Source organism: Anoplopoma fimbria, chromosome 1 (genome assembly GCF_027596085.1).
Source record: "Anoplopoma fimbria isolate UVic2021 breed Golden Eagle Sablefish chromosome 1, Afim_UVic_2022, whole genome shotgun sequence".
Classification (NCBI taxonomy): domain Eukaryota; kingdom Metazoa; phylum Chordata; class Actinopteri; order Perciformes; family Anoplopomatidae; genus Anoplopoma; species Anoplopoma fimbria.
In genome coordinates this window covers 20,960,446-20,985,064 of record NC_072449.1, presented here as the reverse complement: position 1 = coordinate 20,985,064, position 24,619 = coordinate 20,960,446, and the positions used below count along the sequence as shown (strand labels likewise).

General features: G+C 40.5%; 1 protein-coding gene across 1 annotated transcript in view; it reads right to left on the bottom strand.

The window, feature by feature from the left end:
* LOC129096732 (muscleblind-like protein 1) overlaps nt 1–24,619 on the bottom strand; it is a 42,990-nt gene that overhangs the window by 5,069 nt on the left and 13,302 nt on the right. Inside the window, exons 2-4 of the mRNA XM_054605358.1 lie at nt 12,976–13,146; nt 5,130–5,348; nt 979–1,218 (exon numbers count right to left, since the gene is read on the bottom strand). Coding sequence (XP_054461333.1) covers nt 979–1,218; nt 5,130–5,348; nt 12,976–13,146 — 630 coding nt within the window. The remainder of the gene's footprint in view (nt 1–978; nt 1,219–5,129; nt 5,349–12,975; nt 13,147–24,619) is intronic.

Genomic DNA, 24,619 nt, shown 5'->3' with positions numbered 1-24,619 from the left:
GTGAGTATCGGGTCAGAGCTGAAGAGAGCAGGGACAGAAGAGACTGGGATGTGTGCTGGGAGGTTCAATGGAAGCAAAGGGCGGAAGATTTGTTCTCAAACAACTACATCCATCAAATCAAGGCCTGATTGAGTATTTCCAGAATAATGTGTGTGCTCATGTGGTCATTTTGAATGAGCCCATTAGAAACACTTAACGATTAAATGTAGGTAATCGCATACGAAATCAACTCTAACTTGATTTATTTACTTTTTAACTTTTTGCTTACTTATTTATTATACTTTACTGTGTGATTACTTATTCATTATACTTGTTTTGATCTTGTTTTCTACTCATATCTCTTATTTGTTTGTTTGCACTATCTAATGTGCTGCTGTAATCTGTGGGACCAATAAAGGATTATCTAAAGGATTATCTATTTCTATCTTTATTTTGTTGTATAGTATGTGTATTCTATCTTTATTTTGTTGTATAGTATGTGTATTTATTGTCTGTGTAGTATTTATTGTTGTATTGTATAGTATGTGTATTTATTGTCTGTGTCTTGTATAGTATGTGTATTTATTGTCTGTGTAGTTGTATAGTATGTGTATTTATTGTCTGTGTAGTTGTATAGTATGTGTATTTATTGTCTGTGTAGTTGTATAGTATGTGTATTTATTGTCTGTGTAGTTGTATAGTATGTCTGTGTAGTTGTATAGTATGTGTAGTTATATAGTATGTGTATTTATTGTCTGTGTCTGTGTAGTTGAGCTGCTGCAACACTCGAATTTCCCCCATGGGGATCAATAAAGGAATATAATAATAAATCTTATTTTATGACTACATGACCTCTACTCTAGGTTACATTTTTTTGTAACCTAGATTTGTTCTGAACTGATAACGATTGATCCGGATGCCCTGGATGCTTTGATGCTACAGTACATGTTCTCTCATCTGAGTCCTTATTGGTGAAGTAATCTGTGGACAGATACCTACCATGGCTGCAGCAGCCGCAGCCTGGTTGACTTGGTGTTGGGCCGCTTTGATCTTGGCCTGCAGGTGAGCCGGAGGGTGGAAGTACTTGCACTTCTCCCTCGAGCAGCGGCCTTTAATGTAGTCCATGCACACAGTGACCGTGTTGTCGTTGGTGTCGATCATAGTGCTATCTGAAGGGTGGGCAAAGCGACAGTCGTTCTCCCCGCGTGTGCAGTTACCCCGCTGGTATTCCCGACACACCTGGCGCACAAAAAAAAGAAACACACGTTTTACTTTTATTTTGTTTACATGACGATGAAGCCTAAATCACTCACACACACACACACACACACACACACATTACATTACATTACATTACATTACAGTCATTCAGCCAGGGGCGCCGTAAAACATGGGTAAAGGAGACATTCTAGGGGCCCATGATGGAGGGGGGCCCAGAGAGGCCCCTAATGATGATGAAATTATAATACAGAAAAAATTCAGAGTTAGTGAGTTAGTATTCAGAGTGCTCAGTTCTTCCCCTACTGTACATGTCAACTGTCATGCTGTTCTTCTTTCACAAATATGGTAATGATAGTCAAAAATACCATTAAAATGCATAATTGTATGTAAAATAGCATCAAAAAATTTTGCCGCTGTGTTGGGGGCCCTGTAAAGATTCTTTTCATGGGGCCCAAAATCCCTAGCGGCGCCCCTGCATTCAGCAGACGCTTTTATCCAAAGCGACTTACAGGAAGTGTATTCAACATAGGTATTCAAGAGAACTACTAGTCACCAGAAGTCATAAGTGCATCTAATTTCTTAAACAAGCATCTTAAAGCATAAGCCAGAGCAAAAGTATAGTGCAGAGGCAAGTTACTACGAAAACAATAATTGCAACAGACTAATCCGAATATAGTAAGTGCTACAAACTACTACGAATAGGATAAGTGCAGTAAACAATTACAAATTCAATAAGTGCAGCGAACTGATACGAATACAGTCAGTGCAACAACTAATACGAGTGCAATAAGTGCTACGAGGAAGGCTCAGGGTAGTGCTTCTTGAAGAGGTGAGTTTTCAGCCTGCGCCTAAAGATGGGCAGCACACACACACATTATGAAGTTACTGTTCACTTTACTTCACATTTGATGAAGTAATCAATCCGTTCATTCATTTCAGAACTTGACAATCGCTTTACCAGACAAAGCTAACCAATCTTAGTGACAGGTACGGCCATTACTGCTGATTGATAAGCAGAACCGATCGTAACCATTGTTTACAGACCAATCAATCACGCACCATTTTATCCATTATTTAAATGAGCTGTGTTGTTGTTCTTCCTCATGGAGAACAGTAGGGGGCAGCATCTGCGTGAACAGTTGGGGAAACTGATTGCCTCAGCCTGAATGTAGGGGCTTGACGTGGCTCATGGGAAATATGAGGCTGGTTACGCTCAAGGGAGGCTGCAGCTGACGTAATCACCAGCCATAATAAAACACACACACACACACACACAGAAACACAAATTGAGTGCACATAGAAGTTATGAGGCAGCATTTCTTTTCCCCCCCAGGATACAGTTTTGACGTGTAAATAGCTGCAATAACTAAAGATCTCTGTTTGGGCCCTGGCAACCAAACCTGAGTCTATATTGCACTCAGAATCCTATCCTACACCAAATTAAATGTAATTTCATGGTACGTGGTATCGACCTATCAGTTATTGTAACAAAACAAGCCTTTTTGCCAAATGTCTGTTTAACAGTCTCAATGTCTGCATGCATAAAAGATTTGATTGGTGGCGGAACGGCTGTCAGACAAAAGGCCACCAACGGTGTAATCTACAAACTAACCCCGCTCCGTCTCCCATCACGACAGCTCATCATCCGCAATCACCGATCTGTGTGAGCAATGGGGCAGGATTCTCTCTCTGTCTGTCTGTCTCTTCTTTCTCGTGTGCACCTAACTCACGCACTCACACTGTTAGATATGAATTTGCACCTACACACGCACACCCACACACATTGATTCCCCACCACTGCCACAATCACCACTGCTGCTACTGGTCTTATTTATAAAAAAAAATAGAAAAAAGAAGAAGAAGAGAGAGAGACTGGCTTGTTGTCAGGCAGATGTTGAAGTGGAAGGTGAGGGAGGGAGGGAGGGAGGAAACAAACAAGAGAGAGAGGAAAATGTAAGATAGGTTAATGAATAAAGAGTAAAGGACCGACAGATGGGAATCAAGGAGACAGAGTGAGAGAGCCTTTGGGATGGAGTGAGTGTGGCTGACATGAAAAAAAAAAAAAGAGACGAAAGGGAAGACTAACCGGAAGCTATTTGATGGTCTCTGCAACAGGTGTTACAGTGGTTAATCATGCATTAGAGACAGCTAAGTGCTTGGTTGCACAAACAAAAAAACGGCCTGTTAATCATATTTCTGTCCCTATGGTAACTGTCCCTCTGTCTGTGACATCACCACGGTTTCAGGTTAGCAACATTATGACTGTATGCATGCTGAGCGGCCGCCGTGAAGCTCCATCTAAGATAAAGACAGAAAGACTGCTGGAAAATATTTCTCGGGACAACAGTCTGGAGCATTATTTTCTAAAAATGGGAATTTCTCTCAGCCTGAAGGAAATAGCCTGTAACATATCTATCCACTGGTGTGTGTGTGTGTGTGTGTGTGTGTGTGTGTGTGTGTGTGTGTGTGTGTGTGTGTGTGTGTGTGTGTGTGTGTGTGTGTGTGTGTTGGTGTGTGGGTCCACAGAATCCCAGCTATGCTTGTTTTGAACGACACACACTAGAATCTGTCTGGCCCTTTTCGCTAAGATATTTTTAGCAAACCCAGTTCCTGATAAATCAGGCTAGGGTATGATTTCGATCAAAATGCTTCACCAGCACAAGCAGGCCGAGCACTGCAGGCAGTGCTGACCACTGGGCAGATATCTTGAGCAGATTTTTCCCTTTTCTGCCAATTATCACATTTGGCTGATAAATATTAAATATCTGTTTCCTTGACTTTGGTGTGGAATGCTAGCAATCTGCTTCCAGGCAGTTGTTTTAAACCCATTCTGAATCAAGACCTGCATGTTTTTATTCTATCAACTAATCTAACAACTTCTTCCCTCAAATTTTCCTCAGCCTCTATAACTTCCTCTCACCAGTTGTGACTCCTCTTGCCTCAACCGCTCCCCTGATCACCACAACAGGTCGGAAAATTGATTTCTTCTCCACCCCTCCATCTCTTTTTCCTCTCATTGACCCATTCCCTCACGCTGCATGTCATCCACTCGTTCATCAGGCCCAGAGACTTCCTCAGCCTCACCCCCATTAATTACCCAGCTCCCCGACGTTACATTTTAAATGAAACCCTCCTAACACTCCGGCATGCCTCCTGCCTGCCTCCAACGATTTCCCCATTATTCCGCTGCGAGTGTTTCCCGGGCGGGGCTGCATAATGGATGAGATTGACTTACTGTCCAATTAATGATTATCTGAACACAGCTAGAGAAGCGACATCAGGTTTCAAATGACTGATGGCCTTCAAAGAAAATTTAAAGATTTTTCAGAAAAAATACATACTGATACAGAATAACTTGAGCTTGTGCCAAACAATGCTGTCTCCTGCATGTTGATGAGATGCAACATCGACAACAGTAGTGTTTGTATAATCTCATTAGTGTCTCTGTCTCTTTGCTTAAATCTGGCTAATGACTGTACTATGGTAATGGGAAGTAGTTACTGTAACAGAAACTGTGTACCAGATACATAATTAAAATCTACAAACAGAAACTGTTGAGGCAAGACTTTCCAACCCATGCGTTTAATATTCAAATAGGCTCAGCCCACATTTCAAAGCCCAATCTGTTTGCATAGCTGGGAAAAAAGACCCTCACCAGGGGCAGTGTTTACTAGAGTTTGTTAAGCTATCTTTTAATCTGTGACTGATATGAAAGGGAAAAAAATAAACAAATAATTATGCAAATCCTCTCATCTGTGTGGTCTACGTGTGCGCTCGTGCAGTCCCATTTATCTTATTCCTTGCCTGTGTCTGTGTGTGTGTGTGTGTGTGTGTGTGTGTGTGTGTGTGTGTGTGTGTGTGTGTGTGTGTGTGTGTGTGTGTGTGTGTGTGTGTGTGTGTGTGTGTGTGTGTGTGCATGCGTTGCTCACCTCCAGTCTGTCTGTCCTCATGAGTTTCTGTGCAGCAGCAGCAGCAGCAGCTGGTACAGGGACACCGGGGTTGCTGGTGACCAGTACGGAGCCACTGGGCAAGATGTCAGCGGGCATCAGGCCGGGCGACACAGGGCCAAGGTAGGGGTTAAACGCAGCGGCAGCTGCCGCAGCAGCATTGACATTGGTTGCAAGGCCGGGTGTGATTGAAAACATGGGCTGTGGGGCAAAAGCAAAATGAGAGAGTTGGTCAGAATTGAGCAAAACTATGTCTCTCGTATTTTTCACAACTTCTATGTATGGAAAATGTTGAATATTTGATTACATCTACCAGAAAGTATATTGCCATCCTTCCTCAATCCTACTCATATTACTCATTGATGATATATGATATAGGAACTGTGAAATAAGTATGCAATCATCAACAGCCAAGCAGAGAACAGGAACTGTGGTTGGGGATGTGGAGGCAAAGAAGATGTCAAACATTGACAATCAATGGGCCTGCATCTGAGGGAAAACAATATGCCTTTTTTAATGGCTGCTTATATTTCCTTTTTTTGATAACACATAAAAGAGACCTATGTGGTGTCACCTACTCCCTACATGGAACAGAAGGAATCACACACCAGGGATCACACGCACGTAGGAGTAATGAAGCTCTAGTGTATGTTCAGTCAAAGAGACTCTTCCCAGTAGTTAATTTCTCATACATCCAGCCATTCACTCCCCTCGCGCATGCTCACTCATCATTTCATTGCTGTCATGGTTTGGGGCTGTCAATCACGCTATCAGCTGTTCTCATCAGCTGCTCTCTTCTATCCAGTAGCACAGTAACACACCTTCATTGTTAGCCTATCGTCTTGCTGCTGTCTCTTTTTAAATATGATCGTCTCTCTGCCTTTAGTAGACTTCGTTCATGCTGCTATAACATGTGCTCTTCATCAGCCAAGTGTCTGTGTTTTTAGTAAGAACCGACGCAAATGGCTACTTTTTTCAAGTCCCTCGTTTATAAGACAGTTTTATGTCTGATTCCTCAGCAGAGAATATAACATCTTACACCACTTGTTTCCCTGCACAAGCAATGTCATCGATTACTCCAGGTCACTCTTTGCAGTTAACATCCTGATCGGTACCATACAGTCTGCGGCTAAATCCAGCAAGTTAACCATTCCCGTCTCAGGACAGATCGTCGCCACCAGGTCTCCTCGTCGCAGTCGACGCATGAGCCCCGGATTCATTGACTCCACGTCACGCTGCTCAACAAAATCCAATCAAGGTAAAGACATCAATCATATCCAATTAATTGTGGTCAGTGTTCTATTTCAGAAGTTTCATTCACTTAGCGTCCCCTATTCGGCGGAGAAACTATTACCGTATTCTAATAGAGGCGGGACTCAATTAGTTACCTCTACTAAATCAGGCTTAATTGATGCAGGCATATTAAAAAGACACAAATGGGACGTATCTATTTTGTCTGTTTCCTAAGGGTATTTGGATATCCAATATTTATTTCATTATATTCCCAGACAATACACATCATGCTGTCCTAGCCTAGAAATAGACTTCCTGTACCATTTAAAACTCTTTGTTGATTTATTTGAATGCCATATAGGCAAATAAATGATTGACATGCACATCATTTATCTACCTCAGCACAGCTCTTAAAGTAAGAAGCCGGGATCATGCTGGCCTGATTCAAGCAAGCTTCACTCTCATGAGTCAATCACGCGTTGTCATCCTCAAAAAAAAAAAGCAATCCTCTTCAAGATGAATGGGATAGAACAATGCAGTCTTCAACGTCAACATGCCTTGCTCAGATTTATACATACACACGTATGAAACTGGAGGTGGAGTTTTGGCTTAATTCACAGCTACCTCACTGCTCACTGTCTTCTCCGACAACCTCTTTTTCGGTCATGGCTGACCTCTGCATTCCATTCACATCATCTTGCTCGTGTGATGGCGTGTTGCTGGGATTGTTTTCAGCTTGTGAGTCATCGTGGCAACATGTGGTCCAAGACACAACAACTGTAGTTGAAGTGGATTTGAGTACTTGACCAGGTGGGTGTATATCTGTCTGTGGTCAGGTTTTCGTCCAGTAATAGTGTCACAAACATGTAAGATGCGGTCAACATGCGATTGCTCCGTAATCATGCCTGCACAGATTCTTAATATTCTTCAAATTCTTTTGCATATAACTTGTGATTGTGTTTTGGTTCCATGGTTATCTAGCTGCTCATTGTCCCATTCTGATTGTATCTGTTATTTCTGGTCATAGTTGACATCTGCATATCATTCATGTCTTCTTAATTCATTGGATAGTTGTGGTCAATATTTAATATGTGATTCATATAATTCTTTATATTTGCTCATTGTATTCTACCAACTGCCTATTTTAGTGTTTTCTCATATGTTGTGTCATATCGATCGGTGTGTAGTAATTTGGTTGGGTGTTACATCATTGTATCTGGTAAGTAGTGTCATATCCACTCTATTCTGGTAACCAGTTCATATCTTTGTATTCTCATTAATGTCGTCATATGCTATCCTCTATAATCTCATTGCTTCTGTAATTGCTCACATTCATTATAGTCTGATAAGTGGTGTCAGGGCCATCGCATTACTAATTCTCAGGTCACTGCTGGCCTCTTTTGGTCAAATCAATTCTCTGCTGAATGTAATTTTTAATGCCCATATTAATGATGAATGTTAAGTTAAATGTTGTAGTTAATGGAGTCTTACTGCCTAAGCTTTGATCTTTTTTTCTGTTCATGTCATGATAGTACACTAACCATGTTGTCTAAGACAAAACTTGTTAGCTATTTGGGTCACTGCTAACCATTAGCCATTAGCTAACCAATAGCTAAAGCCTATGCAATGGAAGCAGGGCATTGGTGTCCTCAAGCCTTTGCTGGTTAATGTTCATTATTATGCGTAATCTCTTGGAAGAATATGCGATCTTTGTTTGATTGTTTGCGACCTGTTTCACTCCTGCTTTGTGATTAAGCTTTTTGGGGAAAACATCAAGCTGTTGTCGTTTTTAAAATGTATTTAGTTTTTTATTTCTATTACTTTTTGGGTTGGATTTATCTTTATGCTGCTCAGGGCAGACTCACCTCGATTAACAAATCTCCCTGTTGAGTCTTAACGGCAAAGACTTTACAATCATCTGTTTATGATAATTATCTTTCATTCCTTTATTTACTAGCGTTCAATCAAGGAGACCATACTTTTTCATGCTTGAGCCTGTAGTTTATTTTTCATACATCCTGCCATTCACTCTCCTCACACTTGCTCACTCATAACCCCATTGCTGTCATTTTTAGGGGCTGTCAATCTTGATATTAGCTGGTGTCTTCTATCCAATAGCACAGTGACACACCTAGATTGTTAGCATATCATCTTGCTGCTGTCTCCTTTTAAATATTAAATATGTCTCTCTGCCTCTAAAACGTAATGCTGCTGTTATATGCCACTCCTTCACCAGCATCCTCATCCACCAACACCACCAGCGTCTAGACTCCACAGGGGGATTTATCTTGCTGCTGCTCAGTGCAGACGCCGCTCAATTACAAATCCCCTCGTATAGTCTATGTGCCAAAGACTCTGTCATGATTTGATCTTCACACATAAACTGTTTTATAATAATTAACTAACAATTATCTTTTCTTCATTGACTTGTTTCTCCAGATTGAAAATAATTCAGACTGACATTAAGCTGTGTGAGCACGGAAGGGGGATGAAGGGTTGTACTGTACAAACATGTGCTGCCTGTATGTGCTTTACTATAGTTTGATAGACTCATTCTCTGCGAGGGAGGCTAAGGAGTATGCTAGCTGACATAGCACAGTGCAAGTTTTCTCTGCACGTTCCTGACCTCAGCCCCAGTCTGAGGATTGTCTCTTGAGCCCTTGCCAACAGGACACAGTGAGTAATAGAGCAGCGGCAGCCAAGACTGTGGACAGCCACATTCCTCCCCCCCAAAAAAAACACTCCTCAGGGATGACGCAGAAAATCAGGAATAACAGCGTGGACCTTATAATTCTTTCAATGCTCTCCTCTGGAATGTCTGACGAATCCTATCACAAGATACTCTGGAAAAGTACATATATCTCTCTCAAGGTGCTCAGATATTCGAAGCTCAAAGTTTGTATGATGTCAGTGAAAAGGCTCTCAGTCGTGAGGCTGTAACAATGCACTGATGTCATCCTGAAAGAAGTGTATGATCTGAATGTCCTTTCACTTGGCATTGAATTGTTGCCAATGATGATAGGACGTTGCAGGTTCTTGCTTTAAATCACAATTGCAAAAGCTTGAAAGCAGTATGTTAAACCGAGCATCTTTACACAGTAGGAACAGAAACACATCACACTGCATGGCTCCTGCAGCAATTTGTGTTGCTGTACTGATGCGTTTGTGTAGCTCTTTCTCAAACAATCTTTTGGTTACAAAGAGTAACCATTTTAAGAATCAAATAGAAAGATCAAAAAGCAATGGGATCAACTAGAGCTGTTTCAATTTTGTACTATGCCATGTTTGGTAAGTTTTGTTTAGCAGTCCATATTTACAACATTTAGCTTGATAACTTGTTTGACCACAGAGTCCATAAAAGGAACAATCTTTCAAGTTGTACACTAATCCTATTTGCCACACATTTTTATACTGTAGTACCAAATTTGAGTTAAACACTATTCTTGTGTTATTCAATAAAATAATTGTAAAATGTGCACAATGTCAAGAAAAGATTTCCCTATAATGAACTTTAAAATAAACTGACTCAGTACAGCAACTTTTTTTTTTTTTTTTTTTTTTTTAAACAAAGTAGCAAGGTGCTTTACATGGATTCAAAATGAAAATACAACTGTTAACAATGAGGACGGGTTGGCTTTAATTCCATTAAATGTAACCATTGGGAAGAAACCTGACTTCAGATTTGTTGGAATGCTACATTACTTTATCTACACTGTGCAAACTCTCAATTTTTGTTCAACCATTTTAAACACTAGGCCCCACCCACCCACCCAAACATGGATATACCTATAACTATACAGACGCAATAATTCCCTGGAGGCTTTTATGGTTTTCGGTTCATCATCTGCACCACACAAATACACCAAAAGTGAGCCTGAGTGAATGATACTGTAGATGGATATAATTGTAATGTGGGCTGTCCGCTGACGTTGACTCTCTAATCAAAAGCATCACGAGCACCATCAGTCACAGACAGCTGTAAGGGGCCCTAATTACTTCACCCTCTGCACAGTTCTATGCGTGAAATGAAAGCACTCTCCTACGCACATGGAGGGAGGGTGGCCAGCCATAGACCCAAAAAAAAGTGGGAGAGCAGCAGATATAATTGGGAAGAGATACCAGTGATGGGGGCAGGAAACTAAGCCAAGGACACAAGGGAGGGATGGAGGAAGTCTGATTCCTGGAAAGGCTAGTACCCCATCTTACCCTTTTTATTCCCTTTGCACACAACATGGCTCTGTTTTCTTGACTTTTCTTTGTAGAGCAGGTCTAAAGCCATCTCTCCTCCCTGCTGTCGTCCTATCTCCTTCACTTTACCTACCTGTCTTCACTCTGTTCATTTATCTCTGCCTGCCTCACTCGCCAGTCCTCCGTTTCTTCTTCTTCTGTGTCCTTCTCTGTCAGCCTGTCTTCCTCATCCTCTCCTCTCCTTACTTTCTCTCTCCCCATGACATTAACTGAAAGGGAAGGCCTTGCAGTCTCAGGGAGATCTATTGCTTCTTTAAATCCTTTCTTGGTTTCCTCTGTTCCTCTCAATGGGCCTCTCGACTCAGCCCCTCTTCCCCAGATAAGAGTGATAAGCCATCGGCTAAGTGTCCATGTGCGTGTGCGTGTGTGTCCAAGCATGCAGCATCTGAAGCTCTTTTGAATAGTCTGAGACAAATTCACTCCACTGCTCTCACTTAAAGATAAAGGGATAGAGGGAAAGACAGAGGAATTACTTCAAGCCTGACTGACAGGTCTCATTGACTCTGTAAGGTCTCATGGACAGGGAAGGATTCATTTGAGCTGGCTGACTGGCGCTCCGGCCATCACCTTGAAGATCCGTGGAGCATGCAGCACAGTCACAGAGCCATTTCTAATGTTATTTACTGCGTCCATGTGTGTGTGTGTGTGTGTGTGTGTGTGTGTGTGTGTGTGTGTGTGTGTGTGTGTGTGTGTGTGTGTGTGTGTGTGTGTGTGTGTGTGTGTGTTTGCATGGATTTGTGGGTGTGTAATATGATGATAATATAATTCTTTATCGATCGCTGTATGGTAAGAATTCAGTGTCTGATGCCTGGGCCATGTTGTTCATACATTGCTTGATTAATCTGGGCTAACATGATATTAATGAATTTGGGCTGAAACAATAAGTCAATTAATCGCTAAGCCAATTAATTGGCAAACTATTTTAAGGAATGATTAATCATTTAAAGGGAAGTTTGGCCCAAAAAATTGATTATAGGAGAAAGTGCCTGCTACAAGGTCTGTGGATTATCTTGGGTAAAGAGACGCTGTTGAGTTTGAGTTTTATCATATTCAATTTGTTTTTGGCGCTTTAAGCACTCAAAGCTGAGAGCCATATAGTCCCATTATTTTCGAGAGAATGTATCAGGCATCTCTATGGCTGATGCAATCATTTTCAACCAAACTACCAAACTTTATCTGGTTCCACCTTCTTAAATTGGACGTTTTGCTGCTTATGCCTGATTACATCATTGTATATTAATATTTTGGGGTTTTGGACTGTAAAATAGATGTCGACTTAGATGCTGAGATGGCTATTTTTGACTCAAGGTCCACTTGGTAGCTTTTTCTGGAGCTATCAACCATGCGTAGAGCTGTTTTTTAGTGGATTAAGTTGTTTTTTTGTTGGTATATGCTTCAATTGAACACCCCTGTTAATTTTTATGCAGCTAACTTGGCTCTTCAAACTCAGTTGGAGGATGGATTTGGTCCTTTTGGCTAGTATGAAAGAAGGCATCACAGAGGCATAACCATTTTCAGCTATTTTAGATCTGGCCACAAGTTGATCATATGATTGCACTCTTGTTTTGCCGGCATTAATAACTTCTTTGCCTTTAACATATTAAAATTAATGAAACACCCAAAAACGTATAAAGCATGATACAGGCTGAAACAACAGATTTAACTGCATAACATATTTCCAGCAATCTGTCAGAGATCCAGAGTTCATTAACTAATTTGACCTTAAATGAAAAATCCAATTTAAATTGTTGATAGAATCTTTTGTTGTTGTTTAAAACAGAATTTTTTTTGTTGAATTTGTCTCTTTTGCTCCCGGAATCACAAACTAACTTTGTATGCGTGGTCTTTTTTTGTTCACTCATTTTATTTCATTCTCTCGCTTAATTTATCACACATAGGTATTTAGCTATGAGAACTGTTTAAACTATTGTTAAAACCAATGCCCCGCAAACAGCGCTGGGCTATGGAGCATAATAGAAACAGTCAAAAATGCAGGTCTCTGAGCCCTCTGTTTCAAAAAGACTTACCCCTAAGGCGCAATTATTTTAAAAGAGAAAGCTCTAAATGATGAAAATATGTTTTCCGAGCATCACATATACTCTGACTTGACTCTCCGCATTATCTTAATTAGAGCCATTATGTCCGGTAATTTATAAAACCTCAAAGAGGCCTGTCAGGCGTAATTCACTGTGCCATTCATGTCTGGGGTTAACATTTATTTTTGGATCTTACTCAGTAAATAACTCTAAATATATTTTTAGAGAATTAAGCCACGTGTTAAGAAAATGTGTGTTATCTCTTTTTCTTTATGTTCATGTGAGCTGTGTATGCATACGTGTCCTCTCACCACTGGCTGTAGCTGTGTGCCGGGCATCATGGCGTTGGCGAGCTGCATCTGCTGGGCCAGCATGGCCATGTTCTTCTGCTGGATGAGGTTGTTCCTTCCATTGATCTCCAGCTGGGTCTTTAGGTGGGGGGGGGGATGCAGGTACTTGCAGTTCTCCCTGGAACAGCGGCCCTGATGGGGTGAGAGAGGAGGAGGAAGTAGGTGGAGACAAGGAGAGAAAATGAAGGGATGAGGAGGATAGAGACATGGAAAGAGATGAATTAGAATAGTGCTTCCGTTAACGACCTAATGTAAAGAAGTAATGAGCCTTGACTCAAGTTGCTGCCCTCCGATTTAGCAGGCGCTGACCTAACATCCCTGGCATCTGGGCCTGCCACTGGATTTGCCATAAAGACTGATCAGTTCTGCTTTCTTCTCCCCCTTTCTGACCTAATCTTTGCGCTCGCTACCTTCCCCTTTTCTCCCTAGGTTCCCCTCGAGAGACAAATTAGCTTCAAGAGCAGAGATAAAGAGGATTGGATGTCCATCTGCTTCTGCTTGTAATAGATGGAGTGAAAAAAAAGAGAGAATAATGTTTTGTCCCATGATGTTATGGATACTGTTCATTATCCATCAATCTGGAACTTATTTGTTAAAGAAAATGGAATCATTCTGTCTAAAATGTCAGAACATTTTATAATCGTAATTTCTTAAATCTCGATTTGACATCTTTATTTTGTGTGTTTTGTCAGACCACCAGTCCAAAAGTCAAAAATATTTATTTTAACATCACATAAGACAAAGAAATGACAATTAAGTATCCGGAACTTAAGAATGTTTGACAATTTTGCTTGAAATTATTCTTATTAATTCTAAGTGAAATAGTCGCAGATCAATTTTTCCTGTCATCGAATAACCGATCGTCAAATAATGTTTAGCTTATGGCCACCTGTGCAGTGAACTGTTTCTTTCAAAAGTTATTTTCTTTTCCATTTCTTGAGACAAATTATGTTACGAGGAATAGAGACACAAGTTCAAACGGTCAAGAACACATCTCTTTTAATAACGGTTGAGAAAATAAAGACAATAAGAGAAGACATGGGAGCTTTATAGCTGAAAGTCTGCTGCACTCTTCTGGGTATTTCAATTAGCAAAGACCCGCGCTCTCCTCCGTCCTACCACCTGAGAAGCTGTCCCACTTGATGCTGGATGTTTTACATGGCCCAGTGAATTACTATTGATCTCCTCCCAATTGAGACAAATGACTTATGAGTCAATACTTTACATCGTTTCAGAAAAGAACAGGCTGGAGAAGTGATGCCAGATCGATACAAGACTTTTGTGACAATAAACATAAACACATCATGGCACTATATCTGATATTCTGCTAGTGTCTAAAGGCAGCACAATGTGTGTCTGGGTCCCCGGAGCTATGGGCGATTAAATTCATCCAGAAGCCGGCAGCCCAAGGGGAGAAGGAGGGAATGTAATTTACACCCTCATAATGCCTGCTTCACTGAACACTCCCCCGGATAGGTGTAATATTTTAGATATCTCCTCCTCTTTTATTTCTCCCTCCTTTCTCCTTCGTTCCCTCCCGCTGAAATCCCCAGTACAACCCAAGCCCCATGCCGATATTTGTTCTCATCATGAATACAGAACAGTTGCAGTGCAGAGGTGCTGCTGGGATCATGCGAACATATTCATGTCCGTGTGCAGAATGTGCAAAGTAGAAGTACGACTGTGTCGCTTTCACTCTTTCGTCTTCTCTCACTTAAATCTTCCCCCATCAAAATGCATCCTCCCTCCGCTTCTTCCCATTAGTCCTTTGTATATATCTATTTAAATGGGGATAGGGAGAACAACCCTGCTGCACAGGACCACCTCCCATGGGGAATTAAAGGTTGGTAGTCATGCTTGCTTATCTCAGCGAGATTACCTGCTGCCCATTGCAGCCCACTATGACACCTGCTTTTACAACCTAACACATGCACTGTCCCATTCTTCCTTTATCCCTACCACCTCCCCTCTGTGCTCTGCTTGTCTGGCTCTATCTCTCCATCTCTCCCTTTGCTTTCCTCGTGCAGCCTGTTCTGCCTAGCTACAGCATGAAAGGTACTCTGCATTGGAGAGCAGCAGAATGTCAAGGGTTCTCAAGCATTTTCATTGGCTGAGAGGTGAGAGTAATAGTATTCCCAGCCTGCCGATTGGCCTAGAGGCACACATTAACAATGTTCTTAGTCTGGCCCATCCCTGTGTGGCTGTGACTATTGATCAGCGCTAATTGGTTAATGTCTTTTGATTTTCAGGGCCCATTCCCCATGGGTGACTAGACTCTAGCATGTCAACTCCAGTCGGTAGAGTGAGTGTGTGTGTGTGTGTGTGTGTGTGTGTGTGTGTGTGTGTGTGTGTGTGTGTGTGTGTGTGTGTGTGTGTGTGTGTGTGTGTGTGTGTGTGTTGTATGTGTTATAAACTGTTAAAATGCAGAGCTTACATAAAAAAATCCCCAAGTACTGTTTAAAGGCAATCTCTTCATTGTTTTACAATAGGCAACTAAAGCAGCTTTATTTAATATGTATATATGAAATAGAGAACATGTTTGTGTGTGTGTTGAGTAATGGGAAGACATTGTTTTACTTTTCATGGCCTGGAACTTTACTTTCACTGTTCATGTCTTTTTTGTCCACAGCAGGCAACTGTTTTCAGCAGAAACAATCTCTGAAAAACCCCACTTTGCAATACCTGTCCAGCACTAAAAAGCATACAATGATAGGGACTAGCTCATCTCCATCTTTTGAAAAAACAGGATTAGCATGAAGAATATTCTGTGATCAATGAATGAATGAATGTTTAGCAGGTGAATCATTTTTGCCCTAAAATCTACTTTCAGCAAAGTCGGAGGGAAAGACTTGAAGGAGAGGAAGCACAACATTATGATAAATCAAAAAAGCCTTGTGCGGGAATGTCTTTCTTTCATTTCCTAAATTGCAAGGTCGGCGTCTTTCATGTGGTTATCTGCTCAATCAGTTGTAGCTGTAGTAATAACACGGTGGGGTGGAATCACTTATAATACAGTGCAATCTGATGCGGATAACTGTTTTTATCCTCATTCATATGTTTTTCAAAGAGCTACTGTTGATTATTTTGTTCCTTGGAGATAGAGACAGCTGTGAAAGGAGAGGTGTGTGAAGGAGAGGTACCGCAGGTCCTTCCTTCCTGCTGCTGTCAGGTTACACAACCAGCTCTGCTCCCAGCAGACCACATGACACATGACAATAAAAACACTGTGCAATAATAGTTTTTTTTCTTTTCTGTCTGTAAATATTATATTTCAGTTATTGTGTTTTTCTACTGTTTTTATTGCTTATTTATAATACTTTTATTTTTTTTTTTTTTTATTTTTTTTATCTTGTCTTTCTTTACTATGTCTCTTGTGTGCACTTTAACTCTATGCTGCTGTAAGCCTGCAAATTTCCCCGCTGCGGGACTAATAAAGGATTATCTTATCTTATCTTATCTTATCTTAACCCATTATCTCATGAGGATGAAGGCAAAATCATAATTGTTATGCTTGTAATGATGAGCATTAACATCTCTGCATTCAGAAAGGTCAGCACCTTGACATCGTCCTACCCCCTCTGTTTGCGCCAATAGACCCATTATCTATTGCTGTGTTGTTGTTGTTGTTGTTGATTGAACAATTCAATCCTTGCGTGAAGTCCCCACCGATCACTGCCTGCGCTGCTAACGTCTCTCCTGCCCCTTTCCCCCCCGCTGTCTAAACAGTGTCAGTATAGGTTAATGGTGAGACTGTCTGATCCAAAGCAGTTCTCCCTCTAGAGCGCATGACTACGAGACTCCAGTCAGTTTGACTCTGTTCCTTATACACCTGTCTGCCTGTCCTCTGCTTGGACGCTAATATGCTAACAGACAGCATACGTCTGTCTCTCACGCATTCCCTTGATTGCTCCGTCTACCTCCTTGTCTCCTATCTGTCTGTTTCCCTCCCATCCTACCTTTCAGGTGATTGTCTGGACTGGTTTGCTCTCACAGCCCTTGCACCAAATACAATTATATATATTTTTTTTCCTTATTTAAAGCTACAAAACATAATTTTACATGTTGGATCCAGGTTTTGGTAAACAGCTTCCACATATGGTAGTGTCATCACCAAATATAGATTCTGAAACTTGAACCAATTAGTTTTTGCCAGGCTTTGGCTGTGGAAGAGCTGGTTTCACTTGCTTTTAATTGGCAAGCCATTAAAAGAAAGTGAACCAGCTGTCACAGACCCACTCTTAAGTGCATGTGTTTGCATGTGCACGCTGGGGAATGGGGAATAGGGCATTCTGCGCTTATAAATCAACCTTGGCCTCATTACACCAGATAGCTTTCAGCCATATATCAGCTCCTGGACACACATACACACATCCACTCTAATTTCTTTTATAGGATGATCTAACACAAAGTTTGGGGTGGCAGAGTGTTTATTGATGGCTATTTATTCATCAATACAATGTGAACAATACAGCTAATTTAATTCCCAGGTGCCAAATGGCATAAGCACAAACACATACGTGTCCTCACCTTTAGTTACTTCAATTACCACTGCGACATTTTCACTGCAGTTTCAGGTATCACACATGCGGCTGGTCCTGGCCTCGGCAACAACATGGTTTTAATCATGATCACATAATCCTCTATGATGAGGTAACATCAACGAGGCCGTACATAAAAACAACAGTAAGGCAGGACAGTGGGCACTGGATTTTCTTAACCCTTTCATTTCCACCCTCAAAACGTGCTATGATCTTAAAGCTGCTCAAATCAGTATTTTCATATGAGCAAGGGATCAAATGACTGTGTAATGTGTACGGGGTAGGGCAAAGTGATAAACCCAGAGAGAATCATCAGCTCAACGGAGCATTTTTGTGTCTTTCAGCTTATTGTTTTGGTTCAGTCTCAGCTCTCATCAACCTTAAGGCTCCTGACTTTATGCTCCCCTTCATGGTCTATTTTACTTTGAGTGGGAGCATAGTTTACTAAATGAACATCATGCTGTATTGAAAAAGACTTGAAACTCATGTTTACAGTGTTTACTGAGGTAATAAATCAAGAGAGAACAAGTCATTTTCTCATAGACGTCCAGAGGAGTCGCCCCCTGATGGACATTATTGAGAATGTATGTTTAAGACACTTCCACATCGGCTTCACTCTTCAGAGCCAGATATTTTCCTGAAAGAGTTTTTGTAGACACAGCTAAAGCACACCAAATATTGACTTGACCAGAAACACAACTCTGAAGGAACGTACACATTGTGCCGTACATTCTAGATGTATGAATAGGCAACTGCTTGCTAACGTGCTTTTTTGGCTAAAGCAATAATATGTCAAATCTGTTTGTTTCTGTTTCTGTTTCTGTTTCCACAAAGTGGTCAAAAATTGTATTATTGCAGGTATAAGGTTTCAGTTACGCCACCATGCATAATACACTGTATTTCCACTAAAGGGCACTGCTTTGGAAATGACCAACATTTTTAAAAGACAAGAACCAAACTCGTTAATACATTGATGTTGTTATTTATAATATGTAACGTGTTTTGAATAATGTCTGTGAAAGTTCTACATGGTGTTAGTGTGCAAGCAGAGCAGTGTGTGTTAAAAGGAAGAGAGGGATTAGGGGACTGTAATTGTACATAATGCTTTTCAAGAAACAGACCACAGTTTTTGCCAATATATGATTATTTTCTACTGGGTTAGATAAAATGAAACCTTAAACAAAAGAAGATTTATCCGAAAAGACTGTGAGGGCAAATCTTATCGTTTTTCTTACAAAGATGCTAAAATGCAGGTATATTATTGTAATGTTGTCATCCATTAATCCATTTACTCTCTTTCTTTGTTTCTTCCTTATACCTAGGCTTACTAAAAGCATAAAATTGTTTCTAACAACATTACTTCTGGTTTTGTACTGTCATTATCCAGGCTGCAGCATTATTTTATTGCACAACATTTTTTTCCAAAAAATAAAACAATATGGTGCTGATGCTCTGTCACTGTTACTACTGGTATTTTTTGAATTTTTCCCTACGTTTTCTTCATTCTATTATCACTCTTGTCTCACAAGGTTTATTTTCATCTGTTTAATCCGAGTTGTTGAAATGAGATGTTACAATTAGAGGACAGTAAAATGAAGGTTAGGGAAGTCCTGTTAGTAATCATCCAAAGTATGAGACAATCTAAGGGTCAAGGCACTTAAAGTCACATGTTTATGAAGTCACTGACTTACTATTTGCGTGTGTGTGTGCGCATGTGTGTGTGTGTGTGTGTGTGTGTGTGTGTGTGTGTGTGTGTGTGTGTGTGTGTGTGTGTGCGCATGTGTGTGTGTGTGTGTGTGTGCGAGCGCACGCTGTGGGACGATACGATCAAAACCTAAAACCGTCAGTCTTTTTGGTTGCCTGTGGTAGTTTGGCAGCTCTTTGAAAGATGTGTCTGTGGAATCCAAGAGAATAAAACCTGTGGCAGAATTCCACTCACGGACCAGCAACAGAGACAAAAACAAGAACAAAAGAAGAGAGGGGTAAACAGTAGGAGAGAGGTACCAAAGTAGAAAGAGGGAGATTAATATTAATCAAAGAACTCTGACTGATTTCAGCAGTGTCTTTACTGGCAGATATCTACATCCTCCTGGGGTTGAATGGCGCATTGCTTTCCACCAGACCTTTCTCCACGTTTCCTCCTGTAATCACACATTGATTCTGAATTAGCTTTTAATCTACCCATCCAGAATCACTCTTTCCGTTTTAACTTCACATAATCCTAAAGCTCCTGATCTTTCCGCATTCTCTCTCTTTCTCTCTATGCACACGCTGTGACTAAACGCCCCTCAGACTGCTGAATACCGTGACCAGTGTTACAAATGTAGAGCTCAAGTCCGAACGCCACCGTCCCAAACCCCTGTACATTATAAATTCTCTCCCAATGGCACCCTGTCTCCCTCCTGACGACATCGATCAAGAAAACACTGTCTGGACGAGGGCCGTGATGGGAATACACACACACACACACACACTCACACACTCAAGCTTGCGCTTTTTTGACCAAAGGTTCCTGTTGGCAAGCATACGTCCGACAAATTATGACATCAGACAGAGCACAAAGAACGACCTGTCCGAGGACTGAAAGTGCTGCCAGACTGGCCAATCACACACACACACACACACACACACACACACACACACACACACACACACACACACACACACACACACACACACACACACACACACACACACACACTCTAATTCACTCATACACACATTAATACAGCAAATTTATCAAGCAATATACACCAGCTGCAAACCACTGGCACATTATGCAAAATGTTAGGAAGTCAACCTGATGACAAACATGTTTTTTCTTTGAAGTCAACAGAGAAAAACATCCGGTGTTCTTTGTCCTCTGTCACCGTGTGCCACTGCTTATACTAGATGTCTATTTAAGTTTCATTATCTCTTTCCGATCATTTATCAAATCTAGAACACCCCCGGTGCATTAGTACAATAGCCTGGATCAGTTAATGACCTTAAAACCTAATTTAACCCAATTTAACTGGGCAGAGGGATAAGCCTTTGAGACAACGACAAAGATAGATATGTGGACAGACGAATTACATACAATGATAGAGGGAGGGTGACACATCACAGCTAGATCAAACTATAACTGAAATAAAACAGCTGATAAGTTCACAGAAAAACACTGCTTAGAAAGTGAAGCTCCTTCACGTCACAAATGATGTCCAGTCTGCGGAAAGCTTTTAACCGCAGTGCTCAATTAGCCGAAAAACACCAATTACAGCTTTAAAAAAAAAAAACACTACTTAGCCTGGCAGTGCTTTAGCATGTTTTGGATGGGTGAGAGTACAAAATCGTTAGCACAGGAAGCTAATGATGGGGCAAAAATCATTAGCCATCATGGCAGCACTCTGCCGCTGTCAGCTGGGCTGGTCTATGTTTGTTATCCATTGCTATACACGGGTAATATTTCTGGTTACACTAAAAATAAACTGTTTGATTCATGATTTCTCATAGTTATCAGTGTTTTCCATGTTCAGTGATGTGTTTGAAAATAAAGAAGTGCATTATTTATTATTATTACGGGCCCTTTTAGTTTGAAATTATATTGAAACATATTGCTTTGTAGTGTGTGTACATTTGTCTTTGTGCCTGAAGCTGCTGGCCCGTTTCTGCTTGGTGGGGCACGGTACTAGAACTGGCCCTTCTGCACTTGTAGCTCACTTGCACCCTTGTAGAGTGGGGCCTGATGGCCAGGGCCCCCAGAAGCATCCTTTTGGTTGATCTTAATGTTGTAAGGGTGAACACGTCGTGCTAGCTAAAGAGGGACTGATATTGTACTTAGGTTAACGTTACAACATCAGTATTGACTTTTGTGGATTATTAACTACAGTACGATTTAACACTTTACCCCTGGAGCAAAAAATGGAAATAAAACGTTTGGAACCACATCGACTGGAAGACTTAACCATATCTCATAGGTAGGAAAGATTAAAAAAAAGATAACTAAACCAGAACTGGTTCAAAAGGAAAACTTTGTTAACTGCTAGCATATATATAAAAAAGCCCTGCTCTGCTTTTCATGTATTTTCTTTGAAGGGGAAACTGTGTGGAAAGCAAGTGGAATTAAAGAATTGAAACATCTTTCAGAAAGGCTGGTTAAACACAGGAGTTGTGCTTCACAAGTGTATAAAGCCATAAAGTTAGGCTTACTGGGAACAAAGAACGTTGGAAAGTGTGAAATTGCCTTGCGTGGACATGACTATTCTGCCAGCCTGTTAAACCCTGTCATTTTTAGATGCATATTTGAGACTATGCACAAGGAAGAATCCAGACTAAGGAACCATTACGATGCTCAACCCTATTTTAAGGGCACTTCAGCCGTTATTCAAATACACACATAGGTTTCCCTATGTGTTGGCATGCTAAGATATGTTGTCAGATCTTCATTATGTGATTTTAGATGGCATTATTCGGCTGGAATTTTGTAATCAATGCTGTTGGTGATACATTGGTCACAGCAATTGCATTGTCTCCCCTCTCTCAATGCACGCTTGGTTGTGAGAATGATTTAATGTGATACATCTTTTGTTTGTTTGGAAAGTATCATCAAATTGTATTGTATGAATATTGTGTGGCTTCAACAAAATGTTTATACAAAGTACGCCACTGCCACTTTGTAATAACAGGAGGTTTTCACGTTTTTCCTCTTCAACATTGTGTGAATGCAGTTTAAAGGATCCAAACAACATGAAAGCACTTGGTGAAATAACATAACCTGGACAGAGACATTTCTATGGCCAGTAGATCAGTCAGTGATTTTTAAAATGCCGGACCCCTTTACAGAGTGCGAAATGTAAAATTATGTTGTGTCATAAAAAAAACAGCATGTCTACAGATGGGGACCATTTGCACCAATAAAACACGCATATTGAGTCCATTACTCCCAACCTCGCTAGCAATAAGTTCATTATTTTTAAGATGAAGCACCTACTTAAAGTCAACTTACGAGTGGTAAATTTGAATATCTGGATTTACTAGGACTATGCCAGTCTTGCTACTGTTTGTTTCTGTAAGCTTTTAAGATCAACTGCTTGAAAAGGATAAAGTCAAGGAGAGCCAAATGCAGTTTAAATAAAATAACCCTGTTATATTGATAATATATTAGTATATGAGTGGTATTAACATGATTTAGGTTGAAAATATGTTTCTGTTTATCATTATGAAACAGGTTTAAAGTACTTAGTTTGAAAGGTTTTATAATACAAATAGTTCCAATAGCTAGAATACTAATTGTAGTAGGCATATGCTTGATCGGTGTTACAATAACGAGGGGGTAAATTGGTTGATAGATTTTCTCCAATGTGACAGGTTCCTTGACCCAAAAAGTTTGATAAGCCCTGCCATAAGTGGTTTGATGAACCGGAGTGTTTGCTGTTCGCAAAGCAAAACATTACTGGTTTACCAAGTTAACATATTTGAAAGTCACCTTGCTATTGTAAGGCAAACAAGTAGACAAGGTGACATGTGTGTTTATACTTCCAGAAGACATCTTTTAAGTAACTCACTCCATGGTCTGTTTATCATTTTGTTTTGTTTAACGCTTCCACTGTCATTGCTGTTTTAATGTCACAACCCTATGAATTATGGGTTATTCCCTTAAGCAGAGTCTGCAGAATTCCATATTTCCAAAAGTGTGCGTAAGAGACTCAAAATTCAGTTGCAAAGCACTTGCATAGTTCACAGTGGGGCAGCCCAGAACCCTTGAGGGACTGTTGGTGACTGCTTTGAAAGTGAACGTTCCTCTTAGTCTGAAAAGTCAGCAGGAATGTTACGACCCAGTTCTCTAGGGGAAAGTAAAGAAATATAAAACCAGATGGATTTGAGAAAAGTTATTTATTACATTGAGGTTATTTATTTCATTGGTAACTTAGATTTACAAATAACAAACAACTGAGGGGAACTACAAAGGATAAAAGACCTGAGGATGCTGCTTAAATCAAATAAATGCACACAACCAAAAGACAACTACTAACTCTGAGTTTGACTAACAAAAAAAACAATTAAAATGAATAAGACCCTTAACTATTTATCCATCACATACATGCAACACATCGAAACTGGCTAGGCACATTGGCCGAGCGCCAGCCAAAAGCATAACAATTAGATTTTAAAGGAAATAAAGTTGGTGATAAAATAATTAAATATAATGTCAAAGTCACCTAGTCAGCTGGATATAGCTTAGACTTGTTTATTTTTTGGCTGCTTGCAAAATCAGCTAGATAGTGAAAATGAAAAAGTTTGTAGAGAGTGCCTCTCTCTCTCTGGTGGGTGCAGTATAGGTGGCGAGTGTTGTCCTGGCTCCTGTGGGAACCCCATGGAATTGCGAAAGGCAAACTCTCTAATTAGCTTTGTTCTTATTAGGTCTACAACACTATCTCCCCTCAAACACACACACACACACACACACACACACACCATACACAGAGATAGTGATGTCTAGAGAGCCACAGCCCATGAGATCTGGCCCTTCTTCTCTATTTCTCTTTCAATTAACCCTCTTCCTCTATCATCTATCCGTTCATCTTTTTCTTTCTGCCTTCATCTTTCCCTTCACACTCAGCCTAAACGTTCTTTATTTACAATCGCTAAAGTTGAGTTTAATTCGGCTTTATCTCCCATTCACTGTGCCAAGGAGGCAGGCAGAGAGCAGACCCATTAAAACCGTCTTAATGGAAGACTGGTGAACAGGCACACAGGATTCAACAGCTTTTAGGCCTAATTATTTTCTGCCCATCTTTGTAATGCTCATTCTGGAGATATATGGGCCTCACTGGCTGATGGGAATAGACCTCTTTCTTTTTCTTTTTTTAATACATCTAAACCTCCCCCTTTTTTCATGTCTAGATCTCCTTTGCTCCAAAGCCATTGTCATTAAGTTTTCCATCAAAAGATGGGCGAAAATTTAACAAAAAATTACAGAAAAAGACAGTGAAAAAAAAAGAAAAGGAGAAGATGAAATTGTGAATAAACAAAAGATGCCCGCTAATTAAGACTGGCATCTGCCTTAAGTTTGTGTTGTGATCTTTAGC